Below are 25,935 nucleotides of genomic sequence, written 5' to 3'. Positions count from 1 at the left end.
AGTGGCACAATAAATGCTGCAGCCAATGGAGGACCCCTGATGCCCCAATGCCCTGGGTAGCTAAGTACCATATACTACAGACTTGGAAGAGGGCATCAGTATGCCAATTGAGAAGTGCACAAAAGTCATCGGCAAACAAACTTAGCGGGAGCAAACACAATTACTGCGGTCCTGGTTAACAGGATCCCAGTGAAAACAGTATAAGCACACTGATAGTAGGCAAAAAGAGGGTACTTTCCTACATATTTCACCTGTATGCAGAAGAAATTCTCTATGTAGTTCTTCCACCTATTGACTCGGAGTCCAGTACTACCGTTATTTGCCCTTAGTCAATGTGGCGATGAAAACTGCCATCTAGGATTACTGCACTAAGAAACACTTCCGACAGAACAGTTTGAGGGTATTTTGCATCAGATTGTCTACAATGGATCGAGAGTGGTTCAACCTTTGCTTAGGTGGTCTGGCAAAACTTACAGGCAAACAACTCTCAAATGAGAATTGTTTAGCAAGACATGCCTTCCAATCACAATATTTCTCTGGCATTTTACTATGAATCAATAAAGTTATACAGCAATGTTTCTTATCAGAATTTCATAATCCAATAGCAGTGTGTGTGTGGACTTATACTGGGATCAATCCTCTCCCTAACAGATGCAGAAGAACCTGGGCATGTAATGTACATTTAAGTGTATGGTTTTACAACTTTTTCTATGTGCGATAATATTCAAGTTATTCAAAGTCGTTTCTCATTTCTTTTTGTTTTACTTGCAGCAGTGTATAAAACATGCAAATATTGATCAAACACAACTGTGCATTATTGATAAACTTGTAATACAATATTTCTCTAAGGTACATAAATTGATTTCACAAGTTTGATAGAAAGAAGCTTTGTACTTTACCTTCCTGAGAAGCTCTAGTTCGTGCACAGTCATCTGAGCCTGTTTCTTTTCCTTTTGAAGCTGTGTCTGTATATCTTCAATCTGTTTTAGGGCAGCAACATGATCCTTGAATGTAAAGAGATAAAATATTTTGTGGGAGTAGTTATTTTCAGGCAAATATAAGATTGATCAAAATTTAAATTTACTTATTCATAAAGTCAATAGAAATACATAATACAGTGATTTAGAAAAGAAAAATAACCCCTGCTCCCCCCAACTGAATACTGCCTGTCGTCTTCAAAATCATTCACTATAATTGGTACAGCGAAGAATGATTTATGTTTACATTTTCACTTGGCTATCCTTGCACTTACGCATTGGAACCTCTTGTTTCATAGCCTACATAGGTACAGAAATCAATCGGAGTAAAGGTCTACTTAACACTAAATGATATCGCCGACATTAACCGGCTGCCTCCAGCTGAATGTTTCACCTAATTTGCCAGAGCATCCCAGCCCATCTGCTGGAAGCTCCGCACCCCTCCCCACCCCCAACCTCTGTCCACTTCACTTTTGGCATTTGTCTGTAACAGAATTCACCACTTTGGGGTATACCACTCCTCGATGCAGCGGCCATTTTGTATGGAGTAAGCACCTCTGCCAAGATTGTCATTTTGAGGCTTTCCAATCCCCTCTTTGAGGTCCTTACACAGAGGAAAGTGTAGACATCCAGGAAAGATAAAACATGTGTCTTCAAACCACCTTCTTAAGCATGCCTTCCTTACAACAAAAATATGATGGCAATTTATCTGTTCTGTGTACTATCTATCACATATAAATCCCTGAAATATATATCAGTTGTAATACACAAGTATACAGAGTTTAGAAACCTTTTGTAAAATGCACTACCTTATTGTTTGTCCAATTGCGTAAAAAGAGACAAGGCAACACAATGTAAAAAGATCATACAGTAGACGCCTTAAACCTGTTTCCACTTTCGAAAAGAGAGGATTTGATTCAGATTATTCAATTCACCAGTATACATGAAGCTAATTAAAGCTATAACGTGGCCACAAATAAACAATAAATTGTCTGTTTAAACCTGTACGTCCACATGTTCAACAGAGAAACAATTTTATTCTAGAGCTTGCATATTTATATGTTGTAGCTGAATCCACAGAACATCTAAGTTGTTTATTATGTATCAGACATGCTTACTATGAACTGAACTTCAGTCTGCAAATGTGGAAGCAGTCTGGAGACATAAAAGGGCATAGATGCAGTTCCAATGAGTCATTGGAAGCTGAACATCGTGGGATGGCTGCAGATGAAATGTTGTTACCGAAAGGATCTGTGTATAAGGTCACTGTTTGGGACCAATAAGCCAAAGTTTCACCACTGCACGTCTAATGGTCACTGTATGAAGAAAATGTAGCTGAGATTCTGAGCCATGTTCTATTTAAAACAGATTACCTTGTTGTTATAACAATTACCGATACATAATTTCGCTAACCATGTGCTTCGATTCTAGACTGTCATCTCTTCCTATTCGTTTCCTATCAGCCAATAAGTGTGCCATGATTTCTTGTTCTATTGTTTATTTTATCTATATATAATCCTTTACATAAACTTTGACCACTTCATACATTTTTTATTTACCTTTATTTCTTGGTTTTGTACCGAAAACACACGTAATTAACATAGTCCTTAAGGCCCATTTTTTTTTCAAGCTTTTGAGAATTCAACCCAATATGTTTTTGGAGCAACAATTTTCATTCTAGTCCCTGCTCCTTCTAGGACAGATGCTTGATCAGTGATGTGAAATCAAATGTGACCTAAATTCCTTGCTATTGGAGATGCGCAAAATGAATAATATGTCAATGATCATAGTGTATTAACTTTGAGAAACAGAAAAGATGGTTGAGTCGCGACGTGCTAAAGGCACAGTCTTGCATTATTTATTAGGTTTAGAAAAAACTTCTTTTACATACAAATATATAAAAAAAAAAAAAAAAAGGAAAACAGTGAGAGGACTGGACATGGCTCATTAAAAATTTGCAATTATTTTTAGGTGTAAAGAATAAGTTACGTACCTTTGGTAAAGTCTGGAAGAGAGACTATCTAGCTGCAGACACATTACCTCAGAATGTTCCCCAGGTGTCAGACTGAGTCCAGAAGTTTTTGAACAGTACCCCTTCACACTAGTGGGTGGCGTTGTTTGGCTCTGCATCAGCCGTGCTGGAAATGACATGTGCAGTACCTATGTAGGTGCCACCACAACGCGCTGATGTCAGCTACTTTCACAACTTTTAACACAAGGTGCGCACAGCCACAGTAACTGACTACTGGTGCTCTTACCCTGCAATCAGCGGTGGGTCTGCAAAGACAATTTAAACCAAAAAGTCCTGTAGGACTGGACAGGTGAAGTACCCATCAAAAAAGACCTGACTGTCTAGCCAGTAGCGTTTGGAAAACATGTGCAAAGATTCCCACTTACAGACATAGACTCCACGGGCTAACGCAATGGTTGTAGCCTTAGCTCTGTGTGGAATGAGCACGCAAAACCTTCAAGGGGTTGCTCCTTGGCCAATGCGTATCAAATCTTGATGCAGAGCACCATCCATCTTCACATGGTTCACTCCTGCACAGCCTTCCCTTTCTTGGCTCCCTTATACCCCATGAAGAGTTGGTCATCCACCCGGAACTCTTTTCTGTATTCAAGATAGAATGACAATGCACTTTTTGGGTCCAGACAAAGAAGTCTCTCCTCCACTCTGAAGGGGTGAAACGGAGTAAAAAGGTGTAGGCAGGGTGATGTTCTGGCCCTACATAGAAAGAAGTCACAACCTTCGGAAGGAAGGAGGCACTTGTCTGGAGTACCAGCTTATCCGGATAGATGGTGTGTAGGGAGGGTGTACAAAGAGCTCCAGAAATTCTCTGACGTCCATGCCAACTATTGGCCACTACAAATGCAGTGATTATGTGGAAAAGTCAAAGCAGGCACCTGTGCAGAGGCTCAAATAGTGCACACATTTAAGGAGGTTAGAACAAGATTTTGATCCCACTGGTGCATAGTGAATGCCTGGGGGGAGGGACTTCGGGTCGGAAGGCTAAAAGCTGTCAACTGTTGCCACTCAAACTTCACCCATGAAGGTGAAAGGTGCACAAGGTTTGGGTGCAGAAACATCCCTGTTGCTGCGACAGAAGATCCTCTCGAAGAGGCAGGCTGATAGGGGAACCGATAGCCATGCTCAACAGCTCGAGATGCCAGAGTCTCCATGCCCAATCCTGAGTCGCAAGAATAAGTTGGGGCTGGTCGTTCCTGATCTTCTTGAGAACTGTGGGCCAGAGTGGTATATGTAGGAAGGCATACAGGAGGCCAATCCTCCACTTGCGATGAAATGCATCTAAGTCACCTTGGAAACTACAGCATGCCATAGTGTTGACACTGCACCTTCTTGGCAGTGGCAAACAGATCTAACCAATGCTTTTCTCACTGCTGAAAGACGCCTTCCACCACTTCCAGGTGGACACTCCATTCGCAATCTGCTGGGCACATTCAGCTGAGTTTGTCTGTCCTGGCTTCAGAGATCCTACCAACTGTTGAGACACCATGGAAATCCCTGGGTATTCCAGCCAAGTCCAGAGACACAAAGCCCCTTGACAAAGGGTCCACAACACCATCTCACCCTCTTTAATGCAGTACCACATTGTGGTGGTGTTGTCCAGGTGTGGTGGTGTGGTGTGGTGGTGTTGTCCACTAGCCATTCTTTGATCAAAGAAAGAAAGGCTTTAATTCGGATGAATATACAATAGGTTGATGTGGAGGCCAGACTCCGCTGGGGATCAGAGACCTCTAAACTTCACCTCTCCCAGATGGTTGCACCATTCCAGAAGTGATGCATTTGCCTTTATAGTCAGCTCTGGTTGGGAGTGGGGCTTTACTCCAGACCCAATCACAGTTCGTCAGCCACCACTGCAGATCTATTGCAGAGATCATGACCATGTTGGAGAGAGTCCCCTGATGCTGAACCCACTGCGACTTCAAATCCCACTGCATAGCCCGGCTATGCCAATGGGCGTGGGTTACAAGTAAGGATGGAGGAGGCCACGAGGCTCAACAACTTCAAGGTAATTCTTATCAAAATCCAGGATAGAGGCTGAAACATCTGTATCATGGCCTGAAACTCCTGGACTCGCCGTTTGGGATGATAGGCCCGAAACTGCACTGTGTCTAGAACAGCTCAGATGAAAGGGAGCGACTGAGGAGTCAGGTGTGACTTTGGTACATTGATCGTGTACCCTAGCGAGTGCAGAAGGTTTGCCATAGTTTGGAGGCGGAATACGATTGCATGTGGCGAGACTGCCTTCAACAGCCGATCATCAATGTAGGGAAAGACTGGAAACAGTGACCTCCACAGATGGGCTGCAGGAGGCCATGAGGCCCACCAGCCTCTGAGTCCGTTTCACCGAAATCCAGGATACAGGCTGAAACATTGGTTTCATAGCCTCAATATCCTGGAATCATCCTTCAGGAGGATAAGACGGAAACTGCAACGAGTCCAGAATAGCTCCAATGGGAGGGAGCATCTGAGAGAGAGTTAGGTGTGACTTCGGCATCTTTATAGTGAACCACAGCAAGTGCAGGAGGTCTGCCGTAGTCTGGGGGTGGGAGTCGACAGCCTGGGGCGAGCCTGCCTTCAACAGCCAGTTCTCAAGACAGAGGAAGACTGGCAGCCCTGGTCTCCACAGATCAGTTGCAACCACGGCCCTCACCATGGTGAACACTCGAGTGCATTGATAAGGCAAAAGGGAAGTGCAGTGAACTGAAGGTGCTTGTGGGCCACCTTGAACCACAGGTAACGTCTGTGGACAGGCAGGACATGAATGTGGAAGTAAGTGTCCTGTAAGTCCAACACTACCATCCAGTCCCTGGGGTTCAGGTCAGACAGATCTTGAGCGTGCATAAGCATTTTGAATTTTTCCTTCTTGAGGAAGAATTTGAGAGGGTGCAGATCTAGGATAGGACAGAGGCTTCTGTCCTTTTTTGGACACGAAAAAGTAGCGGGACTAGCCACCACAAACTACTTCTGGTGTTGGTACCCTGGCCAAGAGAGATGTCACTTCCTGGTGAAGAAAGGAAAGGTGATCCTCCATCAGTCTTTCATATGTGGGTGGCATGGGTGGAGGAAGTGTCACAAAGGGGAGGGAGTAGCACATTAGTACAACCTGAATAACCCAATGGTATGATGTGATAGACCACAATGGGGAAGGAGATGGAGCATCCTGCCTCCCACTAGGTGCCCATGATGGAATAAGGGCAATCTAATGGGGTTTGAAAGCTAAGGCTGCCAGGGCAATGGGGGACTGGCCCAACATCAGGCTGCCTGACCCACAAGGTATGCGGGTATACCATACTTGAGGGTCCTTGGACACGCAGAGGATGGGAGGCTTGTGTGCGGTGGTGGCTGTATGGGTAAAGGTACGTTTAGAATCCCTTTTCATGCCACGAAAGGAGCGAAAGGGAGACTGGGGTTGGTGAGGGGCCAGGGATAGGCCCAAGGATCTAGCTGTAGCCCTACTATCCTTGAAGTGTTCAAGCTCGAAGTACGCCTTATCTCTGAAGAGACAGGTGCCATCAAGAAGCATGACCGTAAGTGATGCTTGGACAGCCTCTGAAAAGCAAGTCGCCATCATCAGCCAGGATTGGCGCCGTAAAGCCACTGACAATGATAGCACTTTGCCCAGAGTCGATGGTGTCCAGTCCACATCGGATTGTGAACGTGGCTGCAACTCTCCCGTCAGCAACAGCCTAGGAGAGAAGAGACTGGACTTCCTACGAGACTGTTGTCAGCGACTGTGCTACGGTATCCCACAGTGCATGGGATTAACAGCCTAAAAGGCAAGCAGTGTTCACGGACTACAGTTCCAGGCTAGTGGAAGAAAACACTTTTTTTTTCTTAAGGTGTCCAGCCTCGTGGATTTCCGATCCAGTGGGGTCATTGGGAATACACCAGTATTTACATGGGAGGTAGAGGCTTGGACAACAAAGCTCTCCAGGGTAGGGTGTTGGGTGAGGAAACTGGGTCCTCTGGGGCAGGGGCAGTGGTGGTGGGCAAACATTCTGTTCACAGTAGCTCCTGTACAGGGTTTGGACCAAGACCCTAGCAGGACGTCCGTGAGGGCTTTGTTAAATGCAAGGAGAAATTCTGAGAGGGTCATCCTGGCTGAAGCACCTCCATCAAGACCTTAGTCTTGACTGCCAGTGAGTGTAACAAAGGTCAATGACCTCAGCAGCCCTTCTCACCACCATTGCCAATGAGGCTTCCTCCTCTGTAGCTGTGGCAGGAGGAGATACCATGCCAGTATCTGAAGAAGTATCCAGTCTGCTGGCATCTGATTTTAAGGACAGGGACTTCCCTTTCAAGGCCCTAGTTCTGACACAACAGTCAGTGTTCTTTGTGGCTCCGTACTTCTGATGTGGGAAGTCATGAAAAGAAACTGGCATCAGTGCGCCGGGGTGGCGCCTATATACAGCCCGCAACATCAAAGCCAGCAACCACGACACCAACAATGGAACTGGAGTTTGTAGGGGCACCTCTGCTCATGCATGGGTGCCCTCACACACAGGAACCTGCACCCTGCCTTTTGGGCTGGAAGGGCCTACCATACGAGTGACTTACAGTGACCTGGAGTAGTGACCTGTGGTGAAAAGGTGCATGCACCTTTTCACGCAGGCTGCAATGGCAGGCCTGCAGACACATTTTGCATGGGCTCCCATGGGTGGCATAATACATGCTGCAGCCCATGGGGAATCCCTGGTGTCCCAATGACATGTGTAAGTAAGTACCATATACTATGGACCCATAAGGGGACACCAGTATGCCACAATTACTTAGGTACTGGTTAGCAGGATTCTAGTGAAAACAGTCTAAACATTCTGATAGCCGGCAAAAAGTAAGGGTCCCTGCCAAAAAGAGGGTACTTTCCTACATTCTGGATCGATTGCCATTCGTTATCAACTAGACACTGACGCTGAGATTTGCTGCTGTGGCATTCAAAGAGCCCGCCAGATGTTGAACCACCAGGGATATGCCCTGATGTTCCAGCCATTTCCAGAGGTGCAGAGCCTCCTGACAAAGGATGCACAACCACAACCCGCCTGCTTGTTGCAGTACCACATGCCAGTGGTGTTGTCCATGATCACTTGCACCACTTTCCCTTTGAGAGAGGGAAGGAATGCTTTCAATGCTAGCCTGATCGCCTTGAGCTCCAAAAGATTGATATGGAGCCCGAAGTCCGCTGGAGACCAGACTCCTCTTATCTCCACTCTCTCATGTGGCTGCCCCATCCCAGGAGTGACCAATCAATCACTACTATTAGATCTGGTTGGGGAAGAGAGAGGAATCTGCCTCTCACCCAATCAAGGTCCGAAAGCCACCACTGTTGAGCTTTCGCAGTTCCCTCTGAGATCTGGACCATGTCTGAGAGATTCCCCTGATGCTGTGTCCACTGGAACTTCAACTCCCACTGCAGAGCCCACATATGCCATGTAGCATGTGTCACCAGCAGGTTGCAAGAGGCCCAGCAGCCTGAGTCATTCTCACCAAAATCCAGGATAGAGGCTGAAACATCTGTATCATAGCCTGAATATCCTGGACTCGCTGCTCGGTAGGATAGGCCCGAAAATGCACTGTGTCCAGAATAGCGCAGATGAAAGGGAGCATCTGGGAGGGAGTGAGGTGTGACTTTGGCATGTTTATAGTGAACCCCAGCGAATGCAGAAGGTCTGCCGTAATCTTGAGGTGGAACACGACAGGCTGAGGAGAGCCCACCTTCAACAGACAGTCATCAAAGTAGGGGGACTACTGAAACCCCTAACCTCTGCAGATGAGCTGTAACCACAGCCATCACTATGATGACACTACCATACAGGCTCCTGGGTCCAAGCAAAGGGGACCTAAGTTAGAGTGAGCATCCTGAATTTCTCCATTTTGAGGAGAAGATTAAGGGACTAGAGGTCTAGGATAGAATGAAAGGCCCTTGTCAATTTAGGGCACCAGAAAGCAGCTATAATAACTACCACAACCTACGTCTGCCACAGGGACCATTCTCTATGGTTCCCTTGGCCAAGAGAGCTGTAACCTCCTCGTGGAGAAGTGCCAGGTGATCCTCAGTCATCTGATGTGATGGATTCCCAGTGGGGCAGGTGATGGTGCATCCTGCCTCCAACTAGTCCCTGATGGCGAAGCGTCAGACTAGGAATGTTTGGAGGCTGCAGCGGGAAGGGTTTTGGACGGGGCCAACTGCTGGTTCCCTGATCCACGAAGACGTTGGATCCCACGTCCTCAGCCACACAGAGGCAGGGCAACATGCGCGGAATGGTGCAAGAGGGAAAGGGACGTGGTTGGGTGACCCTTCTGTAGCCACAAAAAGGGTGAAAAGCAAACTGAGGAGGGCAAGGGGCAGCTGCAAGGCCCAAGGACCGAGCCATACCCGGTACTCCTTAATGCGCTCGGGTGAGAGTCTGCTTTGTCTCTGAAGAGAGGAGTGCCATTGAAGGGCATGTCCATAAGTGATGCTTGGACATCTCCGGAAAATGTCCTCAACCAAGCGTGGCGCCTCAAGGCCACCTTTGATGCAGCTGTTCTGCCCAGTGAGTCGGTCGTATCCAGCCCACATCTGATTGTGAACTTAGCTGCATCTCTCCCATCAACAACCGCTTGGGAGAGAATGGACTGGCCCTCCTCCAGGACCGGAGGCAGCACCTGCACAACTGTGTCTGATAAAGTATGGGAGTAACGGCCCAAAAGGCATGCGGTGTTCATGGCCTGATGGAAGAAAACATTTACTATCCAAGCTGATCCGATAGGGAGTCCAAAAGACCGGGGGGCGGAAGGGAATGCGCCAGAGGATGTAGAAGCCTGCATGACCAATCTTTCAGGTGTGGGGTGTTGGGTCAGGAATTTTGGGTAATTATGCTCAGGCCTATGGCGGCAGGCGGTTGTCCATTTTACAGGAGCCCCTGCGCTGGGTTCCGACTAAGTCTCCAGCAGGACATGAGGGAGCGCCTCATTCAAAAGCAAGAGGGGTCCAGAAGAGCAAGCCCCAGGCTGAAGCACCTCAGTCAGGAGGTTGTTCCTGACTCAACATCACAAAATAAAATGAATGACGGAGTGTTGAAACTTTTTAAACACTCACCCCCAGTCATAGATCTGGGTTTAATCCATTTGTATTTTGCTTGCCACGTCACCCTAATTTGGACCCATCCATATGCAAATCAGTTTTGGCTCTGCTCCTTATGGGAGCAGTCCAGCCTAAACTGCCAAGCTAGGTCCTCCCTGGACAGGATTGAAGCATCCTGGGACTGGTTTCAGGGTATTACCCTTCATCAGGCAGGCTAGCTTCAATCCAGAGGCTTCATGACGGCCACAGAAGGCAGCTCGAGGCCCAATACCTCGGCTGCTCTCCTCACCAACACTGAATACAACGCTTCCTCCTCCGTAGCCATGGTAGGGGGGAGAAAGCATGCCAGCTTCAGGTGAGGTATCTAGACAACTGGCTTCACCCAAGTCCTGAGCGCAGTCCATTGGGTCATCAAGCAGGTATTCTAAAGGATCCCGTGACCCCTCCATACTCTCACTGTACCCGTAAGAATGAGGGTCAGGATCCAAGCTGGGGAGTATGGTCCCAGTCGGAGTCTGAATTGGCATCGATCAACGCTGGTCCAGCCCGTGTAGGCAATAAGTATGGGAGTATCTACTTCTGCATCGTTGCTGGGAAAGGTCGCAGTGGCATGACCGACAACGATGAGGATCTAGAAACGGATCCCTGGTAGCCCTCCGGGGCTGAAGCTGAATCTACCGGCATGGAACCTGAGGGGACCCCTGCCGACCCAGTGGGGCCCAAAGGCGCTCAAGCAGGGTCAGACTTTCCAAATATGAAGCACATATCCTCAGAGAACTCGTGGAGGTGGGCAGGGGTGACTCCGCTCCAGCAAATTCAGGGAGGTGCGGAGCGACCCAGAAGTAGGCTCAGAGGACAGAGGCCTAGAACGGCTACGCTCCTTTGCCACGTCATGTCATCTGACTGACGGGGTGAAGTGCAGAATGTTTGCTCTTTTTAGACTTCATCTTGTGCTTACCTGAGCATCCTGAAGAATTCAAAAGGGACAACTAAGAGTGTGGGCTCTGCGAACGGTCTTGGGACCTTCATCTCGACCAGAAGTGATGCGGAGCAGAGTGCTGGGCCGCAAGAAACTTTAGGGATCGCTCCCTCAAAGCCTTTGTGTTCACAGCTTGGCACTCGGAGCACGACTTCGGGTCGTGGTAGCGCTCCACACACCAAAGACACACAAGGTGCTGAACCGTTACGGACATCATCTGATGCCTGGAGTTGCAGGGCTTAAAGCTGGTCTTCTGTGATGACATACTCGATGCACCAGGAGGTCAAAAGCTTTGACAAATAGCCAAAAAAACTAATCAAAACATGACTGTGTGGTAGCTCTTCTTTGGATCTGTGTGTAGGCTGGCGTGGAAAGAAAAGAACTGACATCAGGGTCCCAGGGTGGCACCTATATATGACCCGAGACATCATATCCGGCTACCACGACGCCAACAATGGATGAGGAGTCGACCAACACCACCTAATGGTGCAAAGGGGTTCTTCTTGAGGAAAAATATCTGGATCCAGACTGGCGCCTGGAGGAAATTTTAAGGTAAGGAATCTGCAACTAGAGTTCTCTATCAGACAGAAAAGTAGTGACATCAGTGTGCTGGTGTGGCCCCTATACAGGGAGTGCAGAATTATTAGGCAAATGAGTATTTTGACCACATCATCCTCTTTATGCATGTTGTCTTACTCCAAGCTGTATAGGCTCGAAAGCCTACTACCAATTAAGCCTATTAGGTGATGTGCATCTCTGTAATGAGAAGGGGTGTGGTCTAATGACATCAACACCCTATATCAGGTGTGCATAATTATTAGGCAACTTCCTTTCCTTTGGCAAAATGGGTCAAAAGAAGGACTTGACAGGCTCAGAAAAGTCAAAAATAGTGAGATATCTTGCAGAGGGATGCAGCACTCTTAAAATTGCAAAGCTTCTGAAGCGTGATCATCGAACAATCAAGCGTTTCATTCAAAATAGTCAACAGGGTCGCAAGAAGCGTGTGGAAAAACCAAGGCGCAAAATAACTGCCCATGAACTGAGAAAAGTCAAGCGTGCAGCTGCCACAATGCCACTTGCCACCAGTTTGGCCATATTTCAGAGCTGCAACATCACTGGAGTGCCCAAAAGAACAAGGTGTGCAATACTCAGAGACATGGCCAAGGTAAGAAAGGCTGAAAGACGACCACCACTGAACAAGACACACAAGCTGAAACGTCAAGACTGGGCCAAGAAATATCTCAAGACTGATTTTTCTAAGGTTTTATGGACTGATGAAATGAGAGTGAGTCTTGATGGGCCAGATGGATGGGCCCGTGGCTGGATTGGTAAAGGGCAGAGAGCTCCAGTCCGACTCAGACGCCAGCAAGGTGGAGGTGGAGTACTGGTTTGGGCTGGTATCATCAAAGATGAGCTTGTGGGGCCTTTTCGGGTTGAGGATGGAGTCAAGCTCACCTCCCAGTCCTACTGCCAGTTCCTGGAAGACACCTTCTTCAAGCAGTGGTACAGGAAGAAGTCTGCATCCTTCAAGAAAAACATGGTTTTCATGCAGGACAATGCTCCATCACACGCGTCCAAGTACTCCACAGCGTGGCTGGCAAGAAAGGGTATAAAAGAAGGAAATCTAATGACATGGCCTCCTTGTTCACCTGATCTGAACCCCATTGAGAACCTGTGGTCCATCATCAAATGTGAGATTTACAAGGAGGGAAAACAGTACACCTCTCTGAACAGTGTCTGGGAGGCTGTGGTTGCTGCTGCACGCAATGTTGATGGTGAACAGATCAAAACACTGACAGAATCCATGGATGGCAGGCTTTTGAGTGTCCTTGCAAAGAAAGGTGGCTATATTGGTCACTGATTTGTTTTTGTTTTGTTTTTGAATGTCAGAAATGTATATTTGTGAATGTTGAGATGTTATATTGGTTTCACTGGTAATAATAAATAATTGAAATGGGTATATATTTTTTTTTGTTAAGTTGCCTAATAATTATGCACAGTAATAGTCACCTGCACACACAGATATCCCCCTAACATAGCTAAAACTAAAAACAAACTAAAAACTACTTCCAAAAATATTCAGCTTTGATATTAATGAGTTTTTTGGGTTCATTGAGAACATGGTTGTTGTTCAATAATAAAATTAATCCTCAAAAATACAACTTGCCTAATAATTCTGCACTCCCTGTATAGGCACTGCACACATCACTTCTGGCGCAGAAGATACAGACAATGCCATGTGAAGCCAATTGACGCCACCTACCGGTGTGCAGGGGTATTGCTCATGAGAAAAGTTTTGGATCCAGTCGGATGCCTGGGAAACATTCAAAGGTAAAGAATTTGTAGCGAGAAGCCTCCATCAGATATGTTAACTCTGATCAGTTTAACTTTAAAACTTCACCCTCCTTCATGGGTAAATATCAGTGTCTTTGAGAACAGCCTCTGTAGATCAATGTCCTTTGTCAAGTTGTAACAATTTATATTGTTTCATTATGACCTGTTTAATTTCCTTTGACTGGGGCAAACAGTTTGAAACAAATGTGAGAACCCCCTAATGATGTTTGCGTTTCATTTTGAGTAGTTCATCACATTACGTGTGGTGCTTTTCCTTCTGTGTACATTATATTCTCCAAGTTTAAATTAATCAATTAAACTTGCCCCAGGTATTTCAGTACTCCCCTTTTTTAGCTGCAGTTAGACTATATGGTAGGACTCCCAATATGTTACTTCGATAAACACTCTTAGGATTTAAAAATGTATTTCAAAAACTTAGATTATGAAGTGGTCTTAATTCAAATTAAATTTTGACCAGATTTACTTCTGCATCTAACAATTATACTTGTGAAATCCCAATATTTAATTTAAACTGTATCAAGATATATTTCAATAAGTATGATCAATCCTGTCAGGTTCCAAACCAAACACCGTATTTGTCATCTATGCATCATAGCCAAATTAACTTAGCTTGCAGTTTGTCATTTTGTCCTGGTCACTGTACAAAAATATGGTTCTAAAATCGAAATACCAAAAATATTTAGAATGTAAAACAGATTAAAAATATGATTTACTCCAGTATGGCCTTCTTGTCATAATCTCCTCCTATAGCTCCCAGTTCCGGTGAGTGTGCTTCTGAAATAGACTTTTGACGTGTTAATTATAACATATTTGTTTAGTATTTTCCATGGCTTTTATGCTCTCACAAATGTTCCTTTGTCTTTGATATATAAATATCTACTTTTAATCAGAAAATTAAACAAATAATGTAGAAATATTGCAAGTGATTTACTGCCACATGTAATTGGATGTCCTAGAAGTGTCATTTGTTTTTTTGTGAATTTTTGGCACCAGATATAAAACTCAAATCTGAAGTGTTACTCAAAATGTTTTGTACCTCAGTTCCCTTTCTCCAGCTTGGTTTAATTATTAATTTTCCTTTGCATATTCTATAGTAGGATCACTGGCCAATTTTAAGAAAGTTATTTTGTCCTGTAAATTAGTCCTGTGTATTCATCAATACAAAAGCGTGGCTACTTTTGACTCAATCATAATTTTTTATCACAATTCTTTTCTCTATATTTAAATTTTGTATTTTTTGAGTTTTCTGTATGAAAGTCCCTTTACATTTTTTAGAAGTAGAGGTTCTATTAAAACTACCCTTCATTTAACCACTTGTGGTTAATGTGTGTTTTTGCCCTTCATCTCTTTAAATTCAGGTTTGGGGTTCACTCAAATTTTCTGTTTGTGAAAATAAAATATTTTTAGATATAGTGTACACATATATATTTCAATATATTGATTTTGACTTTCAAGTATATAGTCGATTAAGCATTGACGTGAACATAATGTTTTGCAATTTGTTTGTCCCAACTAGGACAGTTGGGTCATAGGGTTGACAAAGCCCTAGATCTGCATTGGGCCTCTGTTGAAGGATTTTGTCATTGAGAAACAACCCCCAATATTAATCCTGGAAATTTAGAACAGAGTTTCTTGACAAGTAAGAAGAAACAGATTGCAGAGAACATCAAGCTTTTTTTAAGTGAAGGGGTACAACAGATGCCTGATGGTGAGCATCTGTAGCTGAACAACTCTTTCCTGCAAACCCTGGAAAAGTGAAGGTCTGAAAATTAAGTTTATCTGGCACCTGTGGACAAGTCCTGCATATGAAAAGTAAGCTTATCTGGAGCTGGTGGCTTTGTATCCTTTTTGCTTTCTGAGGTGATCCTATATTTTAAAAGCATATTTTACAACCCTATATTAAAATTATAGTATATCTTCATAAAGTCTTCCTCTTTACATTTGTAACAATTTTGTTTATTTTCCTGGGCTACTCATTGACAAAACAAAAGTAACACCTGAATAGTCCAGTGTTAGGTCTTTCGCTATATTGTGGTATCAGTGTGAGAAAGAATTATAAATGGCAGCAAAATGCAACAACAACTGTTAAAGTAAATAAGCACAGAGAAGTGGTCAAAAGGGGTGGGCTCTCAATAGCAGTATTAACATAGTCAGGAAATGCTCTGATGGAGAAAACTAAATGTCAAGATGTAGTTTAGATAGGTTATCCACTAGAGCCATGATATATTTAGTTACATTAGTAGTAACTGGACATGGAACAAATAACACGTTAAGCAGTTCAAATATGTATCATGATCTTTTAACCAGTTTAAGGGCTTAGAAATGCTGTGGATCAACATACATAATGGTAGAAGACTTGGGCTATAAATCGCAAATATTCATAGTTGTTGAAAGAGCAGCTGTCAACTGCTTTGGGACGGTCAAGACTGTCTTGTGTACAGAGTTGTGGACTGTATGAATGTACTGAGTTTGATGGGGAAATTTTGAGAAGTGAACTGGACGCTGTGGGAGTGCTTGTTATAACACTGGTAAGTTATTGCTGCTTGGTGATATGAATAAAAGTTGGGCTGCTATTAGAAATAGCTCCTCAGGGGACATTTTTCACTTACCTTTGCCTTTTGCTCTTTTAGAAGTTTTTCAGCCTCTAGCTCTTTATCCACACTTGTTTTAGATCTCTGCAAATCTAAAATCTGAGATTCCAGTAACCTAGTGTTAGTCTGAAGAGTTTCAATATGAGCTAGCAGGTCTTCCTTCTCAGAGTTCAGCTTTTCGAGCTAAAAAGAAAAACAGAACACCAATGCCATTCAATAACATATGTTTTGGAAACAGCAACTGTCACTTGTAATATTAAGTAAGTACAAAGAGAAACGTTGAAGAATACATCCGAGTAGGATCAAATTAACATTCTGTAAAATTTAAAACTATGTTCTGTGGTGTCTGGAAGCACTTGAGCCACACAGCATTTGGGAAATAGCCTATAAATGCAATTCATTTCAGAAATATTTGCTGAACATGTTGCGCCTATGAAGGCATCTTCACTTTCTGCATACTTTCAGTCTAGTACGTGAAGCTGATAACCTGGATGTCATACCTGAAAACTGTGTACTGGAAAACCTGAGTAAATGCAGGATTGTGCTAATCCATGTTCAAGTTTTCAATAACTTTTTAGTTCATTTTGTAACTATACCACATTGATAGTGCTCATTAACATCTCAGGGACTGTCATAAAAATCAATATACCCATGATACAGCATCCTAGTTCAGTGAAATGGCAGGAAGCACCCTGCACTTGCTGCCAGAATACAGTTGATGGATAAAAAACTTAAAATTACCAAGTACCGCCCACAGAAAATGCTTCAAGCATGTGATCTACAAAGTACCATATTTTATCTGTATTCTCTCGAGTCCAATATTAAAAGTACAGAAGTTGGGTCACCTGGTTGCATCAAAGCTGATGTGGGAGTATCAGTCCTCCCCTTGCTATCTGCACACTGTGGCTAATTTATTCAGGCAGATTTTTCTAAATGCAGATTTCTTACCTATTGAATATTACTGGGTCCAGATTATATCCAGAGAACTTCATAGTGGTGCTCCAGCATGCAAGTGACATTGTGTGGCTTTGTGCCTTCCCAGAAGAGACAGAGCTGAGCTGTATATAAGCATCACCCGTTGCACTGTCATCAGCTCATTTATTTCTCCAAGCCTTCTGAGGACGATATAGAGCTCTGCTAATAACTTACGTTAGTCTTCTGACAGCCCTAAATGTTTTAACAGTGTTCTAGGAAACAGTGTCACCTCCAAAACTACAAGTTTCACGAATGCAGTAAACAGATTTAAGTGACGGACCCGCATGAGGTTGATCTTTGTGACCTGGGCTCTAGCCACATCTTCGCAGTTGTGCGACAAATGAGGGTGATTGAGGACTGGGATGGAAAGCTCTACATCGCCAACCATCAGAAGAGGCCATGGATGAAGCAAAAGTTCTGTTCCTTCTACAAGTCACTGGCCCAATCCAAGTCTGGGTCATGACGTTGCCCCTGCAGAATATCAACTTCCTAGTAGAAGTTTCCTGGTAAGTCAAAGTCACATCTAAATGTAAACATAAGAACTCAAAGTGGGACTCAACTTCATCCAACTATTCTAAGTTCTAAAGAGAAGATGATCACTGCATGTGTGGTCGACTATCCAGGCTTCAGATACAATTCCTCAGTTAATTCTGGTGGACCTGAGGGATGTTGTAGACCACCAGCAGATTGTGGCCTTAAGATGGGCCATGCTGCAAAGTATCAGTGCAATACTGACCCGCTCTGGAGCACTTTGAGGCTCCAGTGAGCCACAGGGGCTTCCAGTCGGATTACTGCTGGTGCCTCCTACATGGATGCTGTCTGGCCCCTTTGGACCAGTTTCTGGGCCCATACTGGTTCTGGTACAGTCTTACACACTGGTGCTGAGATCCACGCCAGTTCCTGTTACACTGTAACCAATAATGGGTGAAAGGCACCAACACCCATGTCAGATTCCAAACTAACCTCAGCCAAAGTCTGACCAATGTCACACTATGGGATTACAAAAGTGCAACTGTTTTTTATTCAGACGATTCTAATCAGATGCCTCTACCGTGATGTAGTTACCTGCAAAGGCTCCATTTTATTTTTGCCTCTGACTCGGACTCTGTGCAGGATTCTAGGTCGGGTACTTTGGGATTATGATTAAGTGCCAGTTGACTGGGCACATCCCCTAAAATTAAGCTTGACTCATCACATGGACCACCAATGGAAGAAACAGTTTGTTTGTACAGCTGGTGAGGAGGGCAGATGAGGCACAAGAACTGCAGTTGCCCTCCATTGAAACAAAATTAAATGTTGTAACATAGATTCTTCAGCTAGGGCTTATGCCATTTTACCCATTCTTGCCTTTTAATCAGGCCCTTCTGACAATGGCTATACAGTCAAAAACCTGTTCTTGTCCAACAGTTAGAAGACCAATAGGCTGGGGGCCTAGACCTGCACCTGGAGACCCAGGTTGTTTGACTAAACACCCTATTTGAGACAGTCTCATTGTGCAAGCTTTCACTGATAAGGTTAACTCTGACTCTCTGCCCTGGGCAGGAAATCCAAACAGAATGATGCATTTGGACAGAGAATGTTTTCATCAGTGACCCTGGTCATGCAGCCCTTAAACAGCGCATGCTTGGTGGGTAGATACATACATGCACTCTGGGCCATGGAATGCAAGATCTTTCTTGTGTTGCCAGAAAATCTGAGAGCCTCATTAGCCCAAAAATACACGACCGACAGGATGCAGCTAAGTTTGCCATTTACACTGGCCTGAATGCTAGAGACTACATTTGCAGGGCTGTTGGTACCAGCATGGTACTGAAGATGGATGCATGGATGAGGTCCTCAGATTTCTCGGGCGATGTACAGGTGTCCTTTATGGACATGCCTTTTGATGGGTACTGCACTTCTGGGGAAATAAGGCAAAATTGGCTCTAGAGAGGTTCAAAACAGCCTATCCACTGCAGAGCATTGAGACTCTTGACACCACCCTAACAATTTTCTCCACCAGTTCTATAGGTTTAGAGGTTGCTCAAGGGGGGTTAGTTTAAAGACCGTGGCAGTAATCCCAAATGGTAGTGCAGCAACCACTTCAGCCAATTCGGAGATGCCTACACAGCGTCAGCTTACAACGTGCACAGCAGCATGGACAACAGTCCTACAACTCTTGTTCCACTGTGTAGTGGCTACCAAGCTGCTTTAGTTTGTCCTCGATGGCTGAGGACAGTAGTCCAACATTTCCTCCCCAGCTTGAGATTTATTACATAAGACATACTGAGCTATAGAGTTGACAGGCCTGACACCCTACTCTTCATTTATCTCCTTATCTCATTTACCTCCCACACCAGAACAAACTTTGAAGGAGCACTTGCAAATCCTGATACAGAAGGTATTACATTTATTCTTCAATGGTGCAACTGAGTGGACATCACAAGGGATATTCATCCTGCTATTTCATTGTCCTGAAAAAGGACTGGTACCACTGACCCATTTTGGACCTTTGCCCCTCTGGATACCTTCTTACAGAGGAAACCATTCAAGAGCCTTACTTTGGCTCAGATTCTGTTTGCACTAGACTCAGGAGGCAGGATAGAGTCCTTGGGTTTGCAGGACCATATTCTAATATACCCATACTGCAGTGGCACATGCTTTATCTGCAGTTCAAGGTGGACCAATAATAATTTCAGTTTGGCATGCTTCCCTTCGGCCTTACCTCAGCCCCTTGCACATTCACAAAAGAGAAGTTGGTTCTCGCTGCCCATCTTTGAAGGGTAAAAGTATGTGTGCTCACCAGTCAGTTTTGGCCCACCTCACAATGAAGGCCAATTTCTTGACATTGCTGAGAAGTCACGCCTGACCAACTAACAGATAATCTCATTCATTGGGGCAGTACCAGAAATGGTTCAGTTCACCACTGCAGAGAGTCTGGACTATTAAGATATAATCAAAATGTCCTTGGATCAATCCTGGGTCTCAGTGAGGATGGCTCTGAGAACTCATGGTCTCCTGGAGGCATGCATTCTCCTTATCCCATCCACCACATGGCACAGAAGAGCCTTGCAGTGGAAGCTCAGATCCCAGGGAGTCTAGCATCAGGGATCTACTGTGGTGGCTTACAAACATCCACCTGATTAACAGCAGACTACTTTTCCTCCATCATCCAGACCTCATGGTTGTGAGAGATGCATCAATGCCTGCTTAGTGGATTCACCCAGGGGAAGTGTAGATTAGAGGCATCACCTCCTCTGCTGCAAATTGGCTCCACATCAACCTCCTAAAGCAGTGGATGATACACTTAGACTTGAAAGCCTCTGTGCCATCCATCAAGTGAAAACTGGTACAGGTTCTCACGGATAACACCATGTGGTACACCAACAAGCAGGGTGGAATAGGGTCCTGCCCTATTGCCAGGATACTCTATATTTCCAGAAGTAGCTGGACCAATAGAACATTGTCAAGGTTACCAAGCATGGTCCTTGAATGTAGAACCGATGAGTTGAGCAGATGATTTCTTGAAGACTAAGAGGAGTCTCCAACTGGATGTGGTGTCCTCTACAATCAATAGGTAGAGCCCTGGTTAAGCTATTCACCATCAATGAAAATGTGCAGTGTCAGCAGATTTATGCACTGAATTTACTCCAAGGCTTTTGCTAGGAAACACATTTTAGCTTGAATGGAAATCGGGAGTCCTGTACATGTTCCCACCTTTTCATCTCTAGCCTCAGTTAATGATTAAGATCAAGGAAGACCAGATTTAAGTCATCTGGATTGCCACAGATTAGGCCAGGAGTGTGTGGTACTCTGAGCATCTGTTCTGCTTTGCTTCAGAATGACTGGGAACAAAGCTAAAGGAATGCAAAGAACGCAGTACTCTCAGTCTGAGCAATGAATTTATTAAGGCATTTCCGAGGTTACACAAAGATAATAACATGAGCACTTAATGTGAATGCAGCAACACTCGTGCAACTCTTAAAATAATCACAACAGTGGAATAATAATAATTAAAGAAAATGCAATACATCAACAATAAATATAATATATATGCAGTGACTACACATTCATGCATGCACACAGCAAAGCTAGATATTAAGAATTAAAAATGCAGCCCCATGAGGCTCGAATCCAACATCATCCTTTGTCTGCCAATGTCAAGTTGTGGAACCCATGACAACTGAGAAAAGAGAACAACCCCAATAGGATTACTCTCTGAGCAATGCATCCACCCCCAGAGAGGAGTTCCTTTTCCACCTTATTTACTTTAAGCAAACTTAAGAGGAAGGTTCTAGAAACCCCCCTCCCTTTGAGTAAGTTGTGAAATTCAAGTGCTGGCCATACCAAGTCAGTGTTGAAAAAACACAAGAGAGACTGGCCAGATCTCACAGTGTATTTCCAAGACCGAGCTGTACCCTGCTCTACCATAAACATTCTCAGCCTGGTATATTCTTATCTGTATTGCCTCCCCCTGTTATGATCCCTTCCATGGTGAGAAAAAGCAAAAACACGTTAACAAGCTGTGCGCAGAAAAATACCTGCACCACCAATGTGACGGCGTTTGAAGCTAAGCACAAAATGGAGTCAATGGTCAAGATGGAGCCGGTGGTTAAATACAGATAGCATTACAGCATCTGAGCCTGATCATCTGCACTCTGATCAGGTTTCCACATAGGTGGACCGCCTATCTGGGCAACATGACAAGGTCCTGCACCACAGTCTCCACAACCTACACCTCCAAGCATGGAGAATGAGCGGTGGTGGTTAAATGTAATGAACCTGCCTACCAAAGTGATGGATGTCATACTTACTGCTACACTCCCTTTGACTAAGTCAATGTATGCTGGGTGCTGGGAGATGTTTATTGTCAGATGTGGGGCCCGGAATACAGATCCCTTGCAGGGTTACTTTAAGCCCTATTTATTTGCACAGACCTTGACCTAACAGGACTTTTAAGTTAGACAGTAGAAGGCTACTTGTTAACCTTGATTGCTTTTCTGTGCCAGACCAATTGTCTCTGCTCAAATTCTAAGCTGTACAACATTTTATAAAAGGTTTGACACATATGTATCACCCCCAAGTCATCTGGGATGCCTAATGGGGCCTTCATCTGTTCTTGACTTTCCTGATGTGCACAATCTTTAGTCCATACACAGACTCTTGATGCTCAATGTCTTTCTATTGGCCATTCAGTCAGAGCGCTGATTGAATGAATTGTAGGTGCTGTTAGCCCAACCTCCTCATACCACATTTTTTCTAGATAAGCAGTGGCATTTCTTCTAAAAGTCGTGCCACCTTTCCACGTTGGCAAATCAATTTGGCTTTCTTTGCTCCGCCTTAAGGTACTCCAGAAAAGGACCTTAGATGTGTAGCTCTTTGCATCAAAATCTGCTATACCCTGTCCAAAAATGAAACTAGTGAGAACTTAAGAGCTCATTTCACCCTTGTCAAGGCTGCTACAACGTTACTAGCTCAGGAAGAACCTATTCTTTGCATTTGCCAAACTGTGATGTGGACATTGATAGACATAATTCACTAAGCACTATTGCCTTGACAGATAAGTCCAGAGGGAGGATCAATTCACAGCACAGCTAATGTTTATTTAAAAGGTAAGGAATCTGCACTCAGAAGAATCCATTGGAAGAGTAAGTTACTTACCTTTGGTAACGCTCTTTCTGTGGAATACTTTACATGCAGATTCGTCAATACCCTCATGTGTCCCCATTCCACAGAGTGATCTCTAACATTTAAAATCAGCCCTTTGCCACCAACAATTGAACTATGTTCTGTGTCTGAAGGTATAAAAAGGGAAAGAGATATGAAACTGATGTCAGTAGTGTGCTTGGGCTGTGATTATGTGTGGCTCAGCTCCATCACTTCATGGGAAGTGGACGGCTAACACAGAGCTGCACAGTACAATCTGACCACAGACTGGATCACTTCTGTGAAGTTTTCTAGAACTTGGCTGCCACCCACCTCAGGGATGTCCAAAATTTAAGGAATGTGCTGTTATGTAGACTATCCACCAACTCAGGGATGTTCAAAATGTAAGGAAGCTACTGTTATGTAGACTATCCACCAGAAAGAGTTTTATCATAAGAAAGATGCTCTTCCACCTACTTACCCTACCCAGATATGGGCAAAGTAAACATCCTGTATACATTTAAGGAAACATTTTGAAACATATACATCATCTTCGTGAGAACAATCATACTTAAAACCGGTGCTCTTCCTCAGCAAAGAGATCATTTGTTTTACCAACTAATTACATCTTTTTCAACAGTTTGGTAGTGGGTATTCTTATTCAACTCTATGGAATCTTCTTGAGAAAGAAATACTTGGGGACCTGATGACCTCTTCATTCCACTTTAACACAGTGTGTGTTCTAAACTCTTGTTGCTTCTGATAAATCAGGATCAAGTTGAGATACTTCGATTTTGTCATACCGAAATTAAATTCAGAGACATATTGAAACCTGTAGACCTCTACCAATGAGTTAGTTACAAAGATTCTGGTACGTCACGGACTCCAAACTGTCATATGCAAACACAGTAAGCTTCATGACATCTGTTTCTAATCTGATACCCGTGACTTGAAGATTTTCTGGTCTGCTCAGCTATGGGCTCATGTGAAGGAAAAGAGGAGGTGAGAAAACAGGCATCCATGCAGGGTACGTCTATGTATATCCACCCTAAACAACATTTGACCATTCACTTCAACCAATGCTGATTCGATACTGGCAGTTAACCATAGATTATCACAATCAGTTCTCTCCTCACTGAATGGCCCACAATTAGTCATCCAGAAAGAAGGAGCCGAGTTCACGGTGCTAGATGCTTTTTCAGCATCTAACAAGAAGAGAAACTCATCTCTACCACTAACCCCAGCTTCAAACTGGCATTGCACTTGTTTTGTCACCCGTGTTGCGCTCTTTCAGAAACTCAGTTTGGTGTGGATGTTTTAAGAATGGCATTAGCTAATCAAGCAGATTGGCTACGCTCTTTGTGATAATTTGTGCATCAAAAGTGAGTAGGGAGAGGGACCTATATGATGTAACAAAAGCTTGGATCCTTGAAAGACTCAAGTATTACAAAGACTGTTAACTTGTTCACAATGGAGTTGACAGTTGATCTAATGCATCAAGTTCGCTAACATAGTCAGCTGTATTGCAATTAGCTTTTAGAAGATTGCTCAGAACGCATCTAGGTAAGGAGCTATGGTAGACTTTAGGCAAAAAAAGCCATCTGCACCTGTTCCCTGGTTACAGTGGCATCTAGGTCTTCATGACCTGCTGTTGCCAAAACTAGTAGAGGGACTCATCATAAGTAAGCCTACCTTCCTAACTCTTCAGTAATATCACCTATGTAGAATGCTTGTACAATTGCTCAAAACCATTACTTTTCCTTTTTTCCTCTACATGTCACTCCTTTTAAGAGTTCCTCATTTTTTTCCTTAACTCAGTGCTTTTGCACTGTTCATATTTTGGACAGAAGTCTATCCAGTCTCCACATGATTACTTCTGTAATATTTCAGGTTGAGCTACGCTAGAAACCAGTTCACCTTGCCCATTTCAAATGTGTAGGTTTGACCTCTTAATACATTGAACTTATGCTAAAAGCTTTAACATGGCTTTATTTAAGTTTAGCTTCTGCCTCGAGGACGTTGCCCATCAGTTTCAGAATAAGTGCTTCTCTCTTTTTTATTTCTATATATATATTTTTTTTAAGGCCAGGCACCTCATCAAGAAAATGTCCACTTATGACTGGTTTTCGAATTTGTCCAACAATTGTCTTCTGCGCTTCACCAGTGTTATAAGCAGCAATGTAACCAATAATCTGTTATCTTACATGCTTCAGGATTAACAGATCCTTTAGCAAAGGATAATTATTTCCATTGTGTCCCTGTTACTCCCGTCTTACTGCCCCTTCTATTTTAATGTGGAAGTGAGTGGACACATTGATGGCTCTAAGTAGTATCTTGCCTACTTGTTTAGTCAATTCTTCTCTGCATGTGATACACAGCTGAAATGTGATTGGGCAATTTGGAGAGCCTGCCTATGTTGCCAAGTGTCAAATAGCCTTACTTTTTCTAGTCACTCTGACACTGCTACTGAAAATAATGTCCATCACTCTAAACCATTGGTGTTTGGCCTTCTGCTGGCACATTACAACATGAATTTTTTCCATACTACAAGGCATCCAGCAGCAAAGTGCCCTAACTTCTGGATCGCCACTGGGAGAAAGCCCTCATGTACCTTATGGTGATTGTATATTATGGCAAAGGTTAGGAGCGACACTGGTGTGAACCACAGAAGGCTATTCAACTGCTTTTTCTGTCAATATTGAAGGTGTTCACTTTAGAGTACAAGCTGTGCCAAGAATATACAGTTGCCAAGCCCTTTTTAGGGGGTGACGACAGGAACTGATTCAGAAACAATTTGAAACAACGCCTTCTTTGATCACCACACAATGCGTGTGTATCCTAAAGGAAGCTTATATCTACTTTAGCCTGAATCAACATGTTCAGGATGTTCATTTACTTAGTCAAGCTTTGAGACAGCCCACATAATAAGTGGTTACATTTTGTCTGTCTCTCTGTAAAGGTTATTATATTGTGTTTCCATAGTTCACCGGGTACATAACCATACTGTAGGAAGTTGGCTCTGTATGTGCTATTTCAAAGTAAGGAATAGCATGCACAGAGTCCAAGGGTTCCCCTTAGAGGTAAAATAGTGGTAAAAAGAGATAATACTAATGCTCTATTTTGTGGTAGTGTGGTCGAGCAGTAGGCTTATCCAAGGAGTAGTGTTAAGCATTTGTTGTACATACACATAGACAATAAATGAGGTACACACACTCAGAGACAAATCCAGCCAATAGGTTTTGTTATAGAAAAATATCTTTTCTTATTTTATTTTAAGAACCACAGGTTCAAATTTAACATGTAATATCTTGTTTGAAAGGTATTGCAGGTAAGTACATTAGGAACTT

At 43.8% G+C, this 25,935-nt stretch overlaps 1 protein-coding gene across 2 annotated transcripts in view; it reads right to left on the bottom strand.

Moving 5' to 3' along the window:
- Positions 1-25,935, bottom strand: part of GCC2 (GRIP and coiled-coil domain containing 2) — a 418,679-nt gene that overhangs the window by 168,160 nt on the left and 224,584 nt on the right. For both annotated transcript variants that reach the window (XM_069204470.1, XM_069204471.1), the window contains exons 11-12: positions 16,007-16,171; positions 900-1,004 (exon numbers count right to left, since the gene is read on the bottom strand). In XM_069204470.1, the coding sequence (XP_069060571.1) occupies positions 900-1,004; positions 16,007-16,171 (270 nt within the window). The remainder of the gene's footprint in view (positions 1-899; positions 1,005-16,006; positions 16,172-25,935) is intronic.

This window comes from Pleurodeles waltl, chromosome 8, assembly GCF_031143425.1.
Source record: "Pleurodeles waltl isolate 20211129_DDA chromosome 8, aPleWal1.hap1.20221129, whole genome shotgun sequence".
In the NCBI taxonomy this organism is placed as follows: domain Eukaryota; kingdom Metazoa; phylum Chordata; class Amphibia; order Caudata; family Salamandridae; genus Pleurodeles; species Pleurodeles waltl.
Note: the sequence above shows the minus strand (reverse complement) of the source record. Positions and strands in the feature narration are given on the sequence as shown.